This window comes from Phoca vitulina, unplaced genomic scaffold, assembly GCF_004348235.1.
Source record: "Phoca vitulina isolate PV1807 unplaced genomic scaffold, GSC_HSeal_1.0 scaffold11, whole genome shotgun sequence".
In the NCBI taxonomy this organism is placed as follows: domain Eukaryota; kingdom Metazoa; phylum Chordata; class Mammalia; order Carnivora; family Phocidae; genus Phoca; species Phoca vitulina.
In genome coordinates, this window is record NW_022589714.1 from 2,741,709 (window position 1) to 2,756,045 (window position 14,337).

At 43.5% G+C, this 14,337-nt stretch overlaps 1 protein-coding gene across 7 annotated transcripts in view; it reads right to left on the reverse strand.

Annotated features, from left to right (window-relative positions):
* ANKRD6 (ankyrin repeat domain 6) overlaps positions 1-14,337 on the reverse strand; it is a 140,899-nt gene that overhangs the window by 64,820 nt on the left and 61,742 nt on the right. For 5 of the 7 annotated variants that reach the window (XM_032409286.1, XM_032409285.1, XM_032409284.1 and 2 more), the window contains exons 1-2: positions 13,605-14,051; positions 5,025-5,292 (exon numbers count right to left, since the gene is read on the reverse strand). In XM_032409286.1, coding sequence (XP_032265177.1) covers positions 5,025-5,144 — 120 coding nt within the window. In that variant the 5' untranslated portion in view covers positions 5,145-5,292; positions 13,605-14,051. Of the gene's footprint in view, positions 1-5,024; positions 5,293-8,894; positions 9,173-13,604; positions 14,052-14,337 lie in introns of those variants that run through there. The other 2 variants (XM_032409279.1, XM_032409281.1) reach the window with 2 other exon arrangements.

Here is a 14,337-nt window from a genome sequence, read left to right on the forward strand (position 1 = left end):
CAGGAAAAACAGCAAGTTATATAAAAATGGAAATGTAATTAATTATAGTACAACTCTTGGCTCACCAATGAACAGCAATTACATAATCACAGTAATTATGAATCTGCTTAATATTGTGATATAACTAGATTGAGAGAGTATGGAAGAGAAAGGGGCAATAGATTATGTCTAAAGTTGATCAATCTCTCCCATCCACTCATTCTCAGGAAGATATCACAGCTGTGCTATTCAATACAGTAGCCAAGAGCTACATGTGGCATTTTAACTTTAGTTAATTAAAATTAAATTTGAAATTCAGCCACACTAGCAACATTCTAGGCACTCAATAACCATGTGTTGTTACCCTATTAGACAGCATAGCTATAGAACATTTCACCATCACAGAAAGTTCTGTTAAACAGTGCTGTACTAGAGGGTATATCACATCAAACCAAGGGAGTAAACCAAGAAAGAAAAAGACACTAGGAGATCAACATATATGAAAGTGGTAAACAAAATCCCTAGGATAATAGTGAAGAGTGACATTTGTCAGAAGGCCTTAAGGGCCACCAGTCTGGACTGAAATAGGGGAGGGGGCTCCAGAGAACATCTCTTCAAAGAGACTCAGTGGAAAGACTACCTAACACATTTGAACATCCAGAGAGCAGATCAGCAACTGAGTTTTAGGATAATTTGTGATATGCACATGCAAAACTAAGGAAACAAATACAGGACAATTATTAACATCAGAGTAAAGGAATTATTACAAAGAAAAAAAAAAGGAAACATAATGATAGTACACTCTACATGGTTCAGCTATAAATAAACTAGTTAAGGGGCACCTGGGTGGCTTAGTCAGTTGAACGTCTGATTCTTTTTTTTTTTTTTAAGATTTTATTTATTTATTTGACAGAGAGAGAGAGCACAAGCAGGGGGAGCAGCAGGCAGAGGAAGAGGGAGAAGCAGGCTCCCCGCAGCACAGGACCCTGGGATCATGACCCGAGCCGAAGGCAGACACTTAACCAACTGAGCCACCCAGGTGCCCCATGAACGTCTGACTCTTGATTTCAGCTCAGGTCATGATCTCAGGGCCACCTCAGGCTCTGTGCTCACCAGGGAGTCTGCTTGAGATTCTCTCCCCCTCTCTCTCTTCCTCTGGCCCTCACCCTGCTCTCTCTCTCTCCCTCTCTCTCAAATAAATAATAAATCTTTAAAATAAGTAAATAAATAAACTGGTTAACTTAATGTAAAGACTGAATGCTGATGTCACCTAAGTAATGACACAACTATATTGGAGAAGGTAGACATGCACATGTGAGAGCAGGGAAAAGAAACTTAAATCTTAGATCATCCGTTTTCATATTGTTACATCAACAGATAATGCCTAAAATGGAAAAATCGAGATTGAGCAATATCAGCATATCATTTATGAATGTAAACACTAAAATACCCAAAAGACTTGAATGTAGTTGGTTATGAAGGCTCAGAAATGGAAGAGAAACATAGTAAAAATATTTGACACTTTAATCTATGTGTAGGTACAACATAAAAATTAAAGTAAAACCTACTGTTTTTTTAAGTTTTTATTTTAATTATTAGTTAACATGCAGTGTCATATTAGTTTCAGGTGTGTGATATAGTGATTCAGCATTTCCATACCTCACCCGACAAGTGCACTCCTTAATTCCCATCACCTATTTTACCCTTTCCCCCACTCACCCACCCCTGGTAATCTATCTATCTATCTATCCATCTACACACACATATATATAATCTTCTGTTATATGGCCGAATAATATTCTGTTATATATATGTGTGTACATCTTCTTTATCTATTCATCTACCCATGGACACTTGGGCTGCTCCCATACCTTGCTACTATAAATAATGCTGCTATAAACATTAGGGGTACATGAAACACTTTGAATTAGTATTTTTGTATTCTTTGGGTAAATACCCAATAGTGCAATTGCTGGATCATAAGGTAGTTCTATCTTTAACTTTTCGAGGAATCCCCATTCTGTCTTCCACAGTGGCTGCACCAGTTTGCATTCCCACCAACAGTGCAAGAGGGTTCTTTTTCTCCACAACCTCACCAACACTTATTGTTTCTTGTGTTGTTGATTTTAGCCATTCTGACAGGTGTGAGGTGCTATCACATTGTCGTTTTGATTTGCATTTCCCTGATGATAAGTGATGATGAGCATCTTTTCATGTGTTTGTTGGCCAACTTCATGTGTTTTTCAGAGAAATATCTATTCAAGTTTTCTGACCATTTTTAAATTGGATTATTTGTTTTTGGGGTGTTGAGTTTTATAAGTTCTTTATATATTTGGATACTAACCCTTTATTGAATATGTCATTTGCAAATATCTTCTCCCATTCAGTTGGTTGTCTTTTAGTTCTGTTGATTGTTTCCTTTGCTGTGCAGAAGCTTTTTTATTTTGATGTAGTCCCAATAGTTTATTTTTGCTTTTGTTTTCCTTGCCTCAGGAGACATATCTAGAAAGAAGTTGCTAAGCCTAATGTCAAAGAAGTTACTGCCTGTGCTCTTTCAGGATTTTTATGGTTTCAGGTCTCACATTTAGGTCTTTAATCCATTTTGAATTTATTTTTGTGTATGGTGTAAGAAAGTGGCCCAGTTTCACTCTTTTGCATGTTGCTGTCCAGTTTTCCCAGCACCATTTGTTGAAGAGTCTGTCCTTCTCCCATTGTACATTCTTGCCTCCTTTGTCGAAGATTAATTGACCATATAATTGTGGATTTATTTCTGGATTTCTTTTCTGGTCCATTGATCTATATGTCCATTTTCTTAAAGACTTATTTATTTATTTTGGGGGGAGGGATGGGGAGAAGCAGAGGGCGAGGAAGAGAGCAAATCTCAAGTAGACTCCCTGCTGAGCATGGGGCCTGATGCAGGGCTCGATCTCATGACCCTGAGATCATGACCTGAGCTAAAACCAAGAGTCTGATGCTTAACTGACTAAGCCACCGAGGCACCCCATGTGTCTATTTTTGTGCCAGTACCATACTTTTTTGATTACTGCAGCTTTGTAATATAACTTGAAGCCCAGAATTCTGATTGCCTCCAGCTTTGTTTTACTTTTTCAAGATTGCTTTAGCTATTTGGGATCTTTTGTGGTTCCATACAAATTTTAGGATTGCTTGTTCTGGTTCTATGAAAAATGCTGTTGGTATATTAATAAAGATTGTATTGAATGTGTACATTGCTTTGGATAGTATAGACATTTTAACAATATTTTTTCTTCTAATCCATGAGCCTGGAATATCTTTATAATAAATATATATTTAGTTTTAGTCCCCATTCCTGGCTCATGGTTCCTCAAATCCTTGGAATTTCCTAAGAGATAAGAGCAATGGGAGCATCTTTTGTTACAGTAGTTGGTCTTTTGTCCTCAGTTCCTGAAATAGCTCCAGATCCAAAAAAGTGAAAGAAGTGTTTTCTTCATAGTAAGTCCCTTTCAACCACACCTGAGTTTTTATTAATGAGGTAACTTTTGGAAAGCCCCTAAGGATGGGGGCTGGTTGCCAGGGGAACCAACCTTGATTAGAGGGTTAAACTTTCTGTCCTATCCCATGGCCTCCAGGGAGGGTGGTGAGACTGGAGGTTGAATGTCAATCAGTAATTATCAATGAAGCCTCCATAAAAACCAAGAGAATTCAGAAAACTTCTGGGTTGGTGAAGACGTGGAGGTGCTGGGAGGGTGGTGCACTCAGAGAGCATGGAAGCTCTGTGCCCCTTTCTTCATATCTTGCCCTAATGTCTCTCTTCTATCTGGCTGATCCTCAGTTATATCATATCCTTTCATAATGAACTGGTAATCTAGTAAGCAAAATGTCTTCCTGAGTTCTGTGACTGCCTCTAGCAAATTAATCGAACCCAAGGAGGGAGTTGTGGGAACCTTTGATTTATAACCAGTTGGTTAGAAGCACAGGTCATAACCTGTGCTTGGCAACTGTACCTGTGTGGGGGCGGCGGGGGCGGGGGGAGGCACTCTTGTGGGACTGAGACCTTAAACTGTTAAACTGCTTGCTTGGTGATGCCAAAAAAGCACACATCAGAATCACGAAATATAGAGACTGCATATGAGTAACTGAAAATGTGGCCATTCTTTGCCACTGGTGGTCAGGCATTACCATTTGAAAACTAAACTTTGCTTCTTACCACAGCTCTATCTGGGGTGGCCTGGAGGGTGGGCTTTGGAGTTAGACTCTGCAGGTACAAGTAGCAATTCTGCCACTCAACAGCTGAAGGACCCTAAGCAAGTTACTTATATCATTCTGTGCCTCAGTTTCCTCATCTCTACAGTGGGGATGAAAAAAAGAACCTCGTCTAGAGGACTGTAAAGTCCTTAGAGCAATACTAAGTGCTCAATAAGTATTTTCCATCAGCATTATCCCCTCTTTGTATTTTAACTTGTCACCTAACTCTACAGCCTGACTTTCCTCCGTTTTGCTACAAAACTGCCCATTGGCCAGTATGTTCTCTCGTCTCCCATGGTATTATCTGTTGGTGGGGGATAAGCAATGTCCTCCAAAGCTTACCATACACTTTTACTGACCCATATGAAATGAAAGCCCAAAGAGATGGTGGCCGTCATCTGGTCCAAGCCTGTCACTGTACAGACGGGACCAGTGAGGCTCTGCACAGTGGATGGGCTGCCCTGTCCACAAGCTGGTCTAATGTGATTATTGTACAAACATTCTTCCCAATAAGTTTTTGTACCCCAACTTCTCCAGAGAGATCTCTTATCCATTTAGCTAAAGAAGTAGGTGAGAAAAAGCCACACTGTGATTTTAAAGACTGTCAAATGCTAATTACAAGTCACTCCATTTGAAAGATAGCACTGAAAGCATTTTAATCCCCCTTCCTTCTCTCCAAACTGTCATCACTGGAAAAAAGAAGAAGCCAGTTCTATGAAAGCTTCAAACCAAACACAACAGTTGTACAGACAATGGTTATTAGGAGGTAAGCTTTTTCCCAGGGAATGGCTAAAGCGTTTTTTTTTTCCCCTTCTTGTTACCTTGGTAACTGCTACCTTGGCGCCCTTGTTGATGAGCTGAACCACATTCTCTGCTTGGCCTTTGTACGCAGCTATGAGAAGGCGTTCTGAAAGTGCAGCGACCGCATCCTGCTGGCTCATGAATTAGGAGAGAAAGAGGTTTTCAGGAACGCAGTAGACAAGTTCCTTCAGCTCAACACGGCGCCACTGGCCCGGGCAGGCACCCACGGGTCAAGATGCTCCCGATCCTTAGAAGGTGCCTCTATTATTACTATGCCATCTTCAGGACCTAGGGATTACAAAACAAAGTTGCCATCAGCACCACTCAGCACACAGGATGGGCCACACCTCTTCTCTCTGATCTCAGGGCATCTGCTGAGGGCTCAATGGCAGGGGACAGAAGCTGGGTAAAGACAGGACAAGCACGAAGCACACTCTGCACACCAAAGCCCCTGAACTGGGAAACAGAAGGCAGCAGCATGTGCCAATCTCCCTCCCTTCTTCCCGCTTCAGGGACGTTCTCCAGAGGATTATAACCAAAACCGTGAGGTCTGCTCTGTACTTCCATCCCAGGTAGCAGAGACCTGCTATAATCCCATCCACATCACGGGGGTTCCAGGCCTGTCTTTGGTAGGTAACTATACCATGTATGATCTCAAAGGGCCTCTGGACCATGTTTTGTGGGTCTGCCACAGCTAACACGCTGCTTCTGCTGGCAGGTGAAGGTGCCTGTGGATCACACCCACGGACACCCTGAGGAGTGGGTTAAATCCTTGGGATTTTGTCCCAGCATTTACTGCAGTTCCTTTGCTTCATCCTTGCCTCACTGTAAACAGTGCAGTTTCCTGAGTTCTGGGACAGATGGAGAGCTGGGCACAGGCCCGGGCCATCTCCCAGTTCCAATTATTGTCAGAACAACCCACTTTGGGAACAACAAGGATGCTAGAACCACTGACAGTGCGCGCTGCCAACTGCACGGGGGGGGGGCTGCTTCTGTCGCTTCCATGCCTAACAGGAAATAAAAGGCCTACTAAAACCACCTCTAGGATGCGAAGCCCCACTCAGAGCAGTGGTCTGGAGGTAGTAACTAGCAGTAAACTTAACCTCTTCTTTCCACCAAATGGCAAATGGACAGAATTTTAAAGACTGACTCCTATCAGTAGCCCTGGGCCACCATTAGAGCAAACCAAAGCCACTGGTAATTATGTCAAAAGTAAAGGATTCGGGGCACCTGGGTGGCCCAGTTGGTTAAACATCCGACTCTTGATTTTGGCTCAGGTCATGATCTCAGGGTCCTGGGATCGACTGGGCTCTGCACTCAGCAGGGAGTCTGCTTGAGGTTCTCTCTCCCTTCTCTCTCTCTGCCCCTCACCCCTCAAATAAATAAATCTTAAGAAAAAAAAGGGGGGGCACCTGGGTGGCTCAGTCGTTAAGCGCCAGCCTTCGGCTCAGGTCATGTTCCCAGGGTCCTGGGATCGAGCCCTGCATCGGGTTCCCTGCTCGGCGGGAAGCCTGCTTCTCCCTCTCCCACTCCCCCTGCTTGTGTTCCCTCTCTCGCGGTGTCTCTCTCTGTCAGATAAATAAATAAAATCTTAAAAAAAAAAAAAAAAGAAAAAACCAAACCAATCCACCCTGCTCTGCTCACTGGAAGTGCAACAAATCTGGAGAAGGGATGCTCCAAAGCAGAGGACTCCTCTGTTAGCCATGGTCAGAGGTCCCTGGGATGCACTGGAAATCTTGGTTGAATGAATGAGCCAATGAAAGGGTAACGCTGAGACTCAAAGCAGAGAAACAGAGCTGGAAATGCCACTGGAGATTCCCAGGATCCCACTGAGAGACTAGTTTGGGCTTTATGTTTCCCAGACCGTTCCACTGTTTAGAGTGGTTTGTTTTTGTAAACATTGGATACACTGTCTCTCTATTCAGATAATCTGTGGTAACTTCAAGCCAGTAATACTGAGCTTCTGTTCTGTTTGCCCCAATACTGCAAAAGCATTCCAGGCCCAAAAGGCAGGAAAATACAGTATTAGCTGTGGCTTCCTAAATGCTCTCCCTCTACAACCACATTCTTCCATTTACTCATTTGTTATCTTTGTGCACTCAACGGCCATCTTCCTGTACCCAAACTTTTCTTGTAATGGGCATCTGAATGTCTCAACTACAATGGCCCAGTTCATACAAATACTGTTATCATGACTAAAATTTCACTCATTTTACTTCAGAGCTTAGCTCCTGGGGATAGACATAGAGATGTCCTTGCTGCAAACCCAGTGCAGCCCATCAGCCGAGGTCACGAGCTGCAGACCAGCAGTGCTGTCCAGTCTCCCCAGCAACAGATGCGCGGGTCAGCAGGCCCACAGTACATGGACAGCCACTCCCCTCCTGTCCCAGACAATAAATCCAGCTCTTAGACACTTATTGCCATGGTTGCAGGCTTCTGAGATAGCCTTGTTTACATAATTACCTTTGGTAAACAGCCCTTTGCAAATCCAGCACACATTACTATTCCTTTTTTTTTTTTTAAGATAGAAAAACACTACAGTTGAGAAATATTGGCCAAACAGAATTTTTAAAAATTATTTTTAATTTTTTTTTGCTTTTCAGTTACAGCTACTTAAGAATGAAATGCTCCCCACTCCCCACCCCACTCCACCCGACCGCCTCCACCATGGCCAATGCACAGCCTGCCAGAGGAACAGGGCAGCTCCAGGACATGTTGCTTATAGGATTTTGGATACTTCCCCCAACTAGAGTTGCACAGAAAACTGCTTGCAAAATCAGGAACAGAATCCTAGGGTTCCAGTTACCAGTCTGCAGCTAGCATCATCCCTTTGTGCTTGGGCATCTCAAGTTCATTCTCAATTTAAATCCAGTAATAGGCTCGCTGGTAGGACCTCCAGCATTCACCTACAGTTGCATTTACACACAGCGTGGTGGGAAGAGATCAAAGTGGCTGAGTCTTCCTTTTGGCTTCCTTTCTACACCTCCATCCTTTTGGAATAAGGGGATACTCAGCTTCTTGTCTGACACCTCTGAACTAACAAATCAGGCCAGGTGGAGGCGGGCTGAGGGAGAGAAATAAGGGGGATAGAGGACCCCCAACAAGAAGTGGGGGAGGGAGAGGAATAAAGAGGTGGCAGCGAGTCTGCAATCAACGAGTTAAATTCCACTGCCAACTTGTTGGGTCCCCAGGCTGTAGCAGCCCCATTCCCTCATTAAATCTGAGCCTCCTCTTCCAAATAGATCAGCTATCATTCAAGACACTTCCCACGGCTGGCGGTGAGGAATTTCTTCTGCCCCACATCTATCAATCACATCCCTCTTTGTCACAATGCTCACTTTCACAGGGCTCCAGAGAAAAACATTAAATGCAAACATGCTGCCAGTTCTTTAAGCAGAAATGAAATAAATCCATGATCATAAATATTCAATGAGCTTCCTGAATCCATAAAGTATTTAGTTAGCTTCCTAAGAAAGATTTCCCTCCTTTCTCCTAGCCCACTGCCCCATTTTCACTGCATTCCAATTTGCCAATGCTTTTTTTCTCTCATCACGAATGCCAGAGGGCCACACAGCTGCTTGGTCTGTGATGCAATCTGTTTTCTTTTTATAGCAAAAGGTCTATGAGGTTTGTTCTTGCTGTTTTCCTGAGGATTTACAACAAAGTCTCCTGGTACCAATATCCCCAAACCACTACATTCAGTTTCCTGACAGACAAAATATTCTAGAAGAGACCTGGCAAACAAAAGTCCCAGCCAGGACCTTATGCACAGCCCACCCAGAGACAGTCCACAGGCACCCAGAACCAGTGGTTAGGGAGCACCATCAATTACAATAACTCGCTTTGCTCCTACTGCTCAAAACCCTGTAGTGAAGAGAGATTGTACTCACATCTGGGGGTCTGTCCTCCCCATTCTACATGGTGTTCTGTTGCTGGATAATTGCTGTCAATTCCTTCCTGGAGAGATCATTAGCTTCCTAGGGTTGTCACGCCCAGTGGGTCTGCAACGATTTACTCGCCTTTTTCCCTTGAGCTTCCTCTGCCAACTCTGGCCAAATCACATCTAAAAGCTTATTAAGACATCCACTCAGCTCACAATGTCTTGTGGCTTCCTAGTCTGCTCGTCACAGCTTCTGAAAGTCTTGGGTCTTCAGGTCTTGTCGAACTCCCTTCTGCTGGCAGAGGACCTGTAACACTGCCCTATCAAGTCAGGGAATAATTCACAAATGGGCGGAATGCTTTTGAATGATGCTCAGATGACAGAGAGATGAAGTTTGCATTCTGGCAGCAGTAATACCACAAAAAGAGATGAATGTGCATGTTGTAAGGGAGGGAGAATGCAGGCAGGGTCAAAACCTGTAATGAACTGCCTTTATGTTAACAGGGAAGAGCAGCGATCCAGACACTCCACCCTCCTCGGCAGAGAGTTCCAGCACCGTGACTGCAGCAGTACAGGAGTCAAGGGGCTGGGAGAGCAGCTGTTTCAATGTTTGTAAGCCCAGTTTGTCTCACAAATGCTCCTCTAAACAGAGTCTCAGTGGGGAGGGGGGAGGGAGGAGATAGGGAGAAAAGCTGTCAAGTTTTAATCAAGTGTTGTCAATGGCCCTAACCATCACAGGAGTGTCCTCCAGACCACTTGTTGAAGCAACAGAAAACTAACTCCCCAACTAGAGCGGTCATAGAAAGGAAGAGGGTTTTCATTTTGACTTGAGCCATATTACCACTTTTTCCTTATTTTGAAAGCCAGAATTGTTGGTCCTGAAGATGGGAACATTACTTTCAATGCAAACCCTCCAAGCACCCTCCCTGCTCAAGGCCTTGCCCCCATTTCCTTGAGGGTAGCAGCTCTTATGGGCAACAGGCTGGAATTCTGCTTTGGCTATTATTTGGCTTATACCAAGGGGAGAATAGCCAGACTCAGGGCAGTGCATTACAGAGACTGAATTCTACTGGGCAGACAAAGTGCCAGTAGAATGATAAGCTTATTTTTTTTTTTTAAAGATTTTATTTATTTGACAGAGAGAGACACAGCGAGAGAGGGAACACAAGCAGGGGGAGTGGGAGAGGGAGAAGCAGGTTTCCCACTGAGCAGCGAGCCCGATGCAGGGCTTGATCCCAGGACTCTGGGATCATGACCTGAGCCGAAGGCAGACACTTAACGACTGAGCCACCCAGGTGCCCCGATAAGCTTATTTTTAATACACAACAATCGTACTGGTTTATCCAAAAGTGATCACTGCTGGGATACTGCCATCATGGACTCCCAAATGAGGTTAGAACAGGGAGCAATGTGACTCTCTCCCTACCTTAAAGAAACTGGCCCTGATAGGTCTTAATGAAGCCCCTAAGGCCAGGTGCCAAATGAGAAATGTAAACCGAATGTGACAACTATAAAGAAAGGAGTGGTTACTTTTCTCAAAACTTCTGGGACATTTCCTTTTTCTGAGAATAGTACCCCACATAATATTATCAATGGGGACAGTACAGCCCTGGCTGTTCACAAAGCCTGGGGTCCCCAAATGCTATCTGCAAAACACAGGGACAACAGGGGCAGAAAACCCTTTTGAGCAAGCCCATGACTCATTTTACACACCTCACTATTGCAAAGGAACACGTATGCTTATTTCTGGAGCCACGTGAAGTATACAGTACTTCTGAATCTGACAGTTACTGAATCGTTGAAATAATCCCCTCTGCAGGAGGCATACAGAGGCTGTTGCAGCAAAGGCTGAGTGACATCTGGAAACCTGTGACATACTCTACCATCAAGAAAAGCTGCTAACACATATAAAAATAGTATCAGAGGCCTAAGAATATCATTGAATAAAGTTATGATTGACAGAAAGCCTGTGGTATAGAGACCTCTTCTTTTTACATGGGACAATAGTTACTTGTTGACTGCCCAGCACTGCTAGATCACCAGAGCCTCCAAACTGGGGCTACCAAAATCACATATACTGATACCCACGTGCTCAAAATCCACACCAAGTCATCGCCGAGCCTTCTTTCCCTAGACAAAGCGATCATGCCCTCATCTGTGCTCTTACAGTTTTCTATAAGCTCCTGTCATGGGCTGAGTTGTGTTCCCCTCCCCCAAATTCATACATTGAGGCCCTGATCCTCAGTGTGACTACTTGGAAATAGTGCCTTTAGGAGGTAAATAAGATAAAGTGAGGTCATAAGGGTGGGGCCCTGATCTGATAGGATTAGTGTTTTTATAGGAGAGACATCAAAGAAAGTCCCTCCCCCTACTCTCTCTAATCATGCTCCTATCTGCCCCCCCCCCACCACGCCCATTCTCAGAGGAAAGGCCATATGAAGACATAGCAAGAAACTGGCCACCTGCAAGCCAGGAAGAAAGTCCTTACTGAAAACCAAACCCTGCTGGACCTTGATCTTGGACTTCCAGCCTTGAGAACCGTGAGAAAATAAATTTCTATTACTTAAGCCACTCAGTCTATGGTATCTTGTCCTGGCAGCCTGAACTAAGACAGCTCCCCTCACGTGTAACTGCTGGCATGGGCTCAAGGTTGATTTTCCTGCTTAGACTAAACTCCTTGAGGACAGGAACCCTGTTTTGGTTATCTTGTATTCCAGTGCCTGGCTTGGTTCCTGGAATATAGTTAGCCTTTAATGTCTGTTAAGTGGATGATAGAAAAACTAAAAACTAATTGCTTTTTCTAGTCATTAACTCGTCTTCAGGAGCCTGTGGATCTCATGAGAAAAAGTGGAAGTGTCTACCAAGTCAGCAAACCTTTTTCTCCTTCCCCCACAGATGAGGGAGGCTATGGCTCCTGAACCTCCATGAGATAACAAATGGATGTAGTCATTCTCCTCTCTCCCTCCCTCCCCAAAATAGAGGACCACGGCTCTGGGGAGAAGAATTACCAATCTGGAGACAGACCCTACCCAGTGCTGCACATCCGTCAGCACCACAAGCATTGGACAGCACCACAGCCACTCAAGAATTTTCTTTTCACTACCCTCAATCCCTGTTGGGTAAAACCACAAATGCTAAAGATAAACCAAAACAAACAATGCCAAATTATAATAAAAAACCAATCCCCACACAATAATCTACCTTCCATGGATACATTTCTTCCATCCACTTCTTAAATCTGTTTTGATCAGGCTTCTTTCTGCCCCCCAGTTTTCCCACTAAGCTGTTTGTTGTTGATGTTGTACTGTACTATGCATTTATTGAAGAGATGGGCACAAAGAAAGACAGAAACCGAGAGGGAGTTTTCTTGCTTAGTGTGCTAGGAGTGAAAGGAATCAGCAAAGTTCTCACAGAGAAGGGTAGGTGTGGGATGAGTGGTGGAGGATGTGTAGGATTTTGTTAGCTAGAGAAAGGGAGAGGAAATAGGCAGAAGAAACAGCAAGAGCAAAAAGGCATAGTCTGGAAGTGCATGTCATGAGTGGGAAAGACAAGCAAAGAGACTGTTGCACCTGAAGCTTGTAATACATGGGTGATGACCCAGAGATCACGTTGCAAAGTTGGGCTGTGAAAAAAATTTCGTATCATGCCAAAGACACTGGTTTGTATCTTGCATTTGTGATGGGGAGCTCTAGAAGTCGATAAGCACAAGAGAAACTAGTCATATTTTTACTCAACTTAGAATTCAAGATTTCCAAGAATTGGATTAATTGTAATTATGGGTTCATGTTACACTTTGAAGATTGTATGCACATGGCTTTCTTTCTCATTCTTCCTTTGTATATTTCTTCTTTTATTCCCTTCCTTTCCTCTTTCCTCCTTTCTTTTTATTTTAATCAATAGATCTTATTTTTTAGATCAGTTTTAGGTTTACAGAAAACTGAGCAGAAAATACAAACGGTTTCCACGTACCCCCCCACCCCCTGCCAGTTTCCCCTATTATTAACATTTTGCATTGGTGTGGAAAATTTGTTACAGTTGATGAGTCAATATTGATACATTATTATTAACTAAAGTCCATGGTTTACATTAGGGTTCCTTCTTTGTGTTGTATAGTTCTGTGGGTTTGGACAAATGTATAATGAGGTGTATGCACGATTATAGTATCACACAGAATAGTTTCACAGGCCTAGTGCTCCACCTATTTATCCCTCCCTCCCCCCCCCAACTCCTGGCAACCACTGGACTTAATACTATCTTTATAGTTTTGCCTTTCCCAGAATGTCATGTAGTTGGAATCATACAGTATATAACCTTTTCAGTTGGCTTCTTTCACTTAGTAATATGCATTTAAGGTTCCTCCATGTCTTTTCATGGCTTGATAGCTCATTTTTGTTATCACTAAATAATATTCCATTCTACAGATGTACCAGTTTGTTTATCCATTCACCTATCAAAGGATATCTTCATTGCTTCCAAGTTTTAGCAATTATGAATAAAGCTGCTATAAACATTCATGTGCAGGTTTTTGTGTGTCATACTTTTTTATCTCATTTGGTTAAATACTAAGGAATACCACTGCTAAATCATATGTTAGGAAAATGTTTAGCTTTGCAAGAAACTGCTATACCGTCTTCCAAAATGGCTATAATATTTTGCATTCCCACCAGCCAATTTTACATTGACCTAATTGCCAAATGCACTGGTAACTTCCAGTTCTTACCTTACGTGAGTTCTCTGTTTCATTAGGCACTGCTACCATTCCTTCATCACACTTCCTTCTCCTCTGGTTTCTGTGGCCCAGTCTCTCCTCATTCTCCTACCATCCCTTGAACTGTTTCTTTTTCTCATTCAAGGGCTCTTCATTCACTGGTCCCTTAAATGTTGCAGGTGCCTGAGATTCTATCCCTGACTGCCTTTTCCGCTCATCTTCTTCTCTAGAAAATCTGTTACCCACCTCCCCATCCCCCGCTGCTGCTGCTCACATGCCCCTCTGCTGCCTAGATACAGACTTCTTTAGCCTCAATCACTTTCTCTGAAGCTCCATATTTTAAGCACCCGACCATTTAAAGACATCGTACTTGGATGTCCCCTATCAACATGTTCACAACCAAATCATCATCCTTCTTTCAAACCCATTCCTTTTCCTATGTCTCCATTTTGGGGAGCGGCTCCACCTTTCATCTATCTGCCTATTTCCCTAATCTGGAACACTCCTCCCAATTCTCTGATTCTCCTTCCCCCACCCCCACATTCCATAAATTACCAAATCCTCCTGATTTGAGACAGTAATACACAGAGATTAAAAATGAGAGTTTTGAGGGGTGCCTGGGCGGTGCAGTCGGTTAAGTGACTGACTCTTGGTTTCAGCTCAGGACGTGATCTCAGGGTCGTGAGATCAAGCCCTGCATCTGGCTCCATGCTCAGTGTGGAGTCGGCTAGGGATTCCCTCTCCC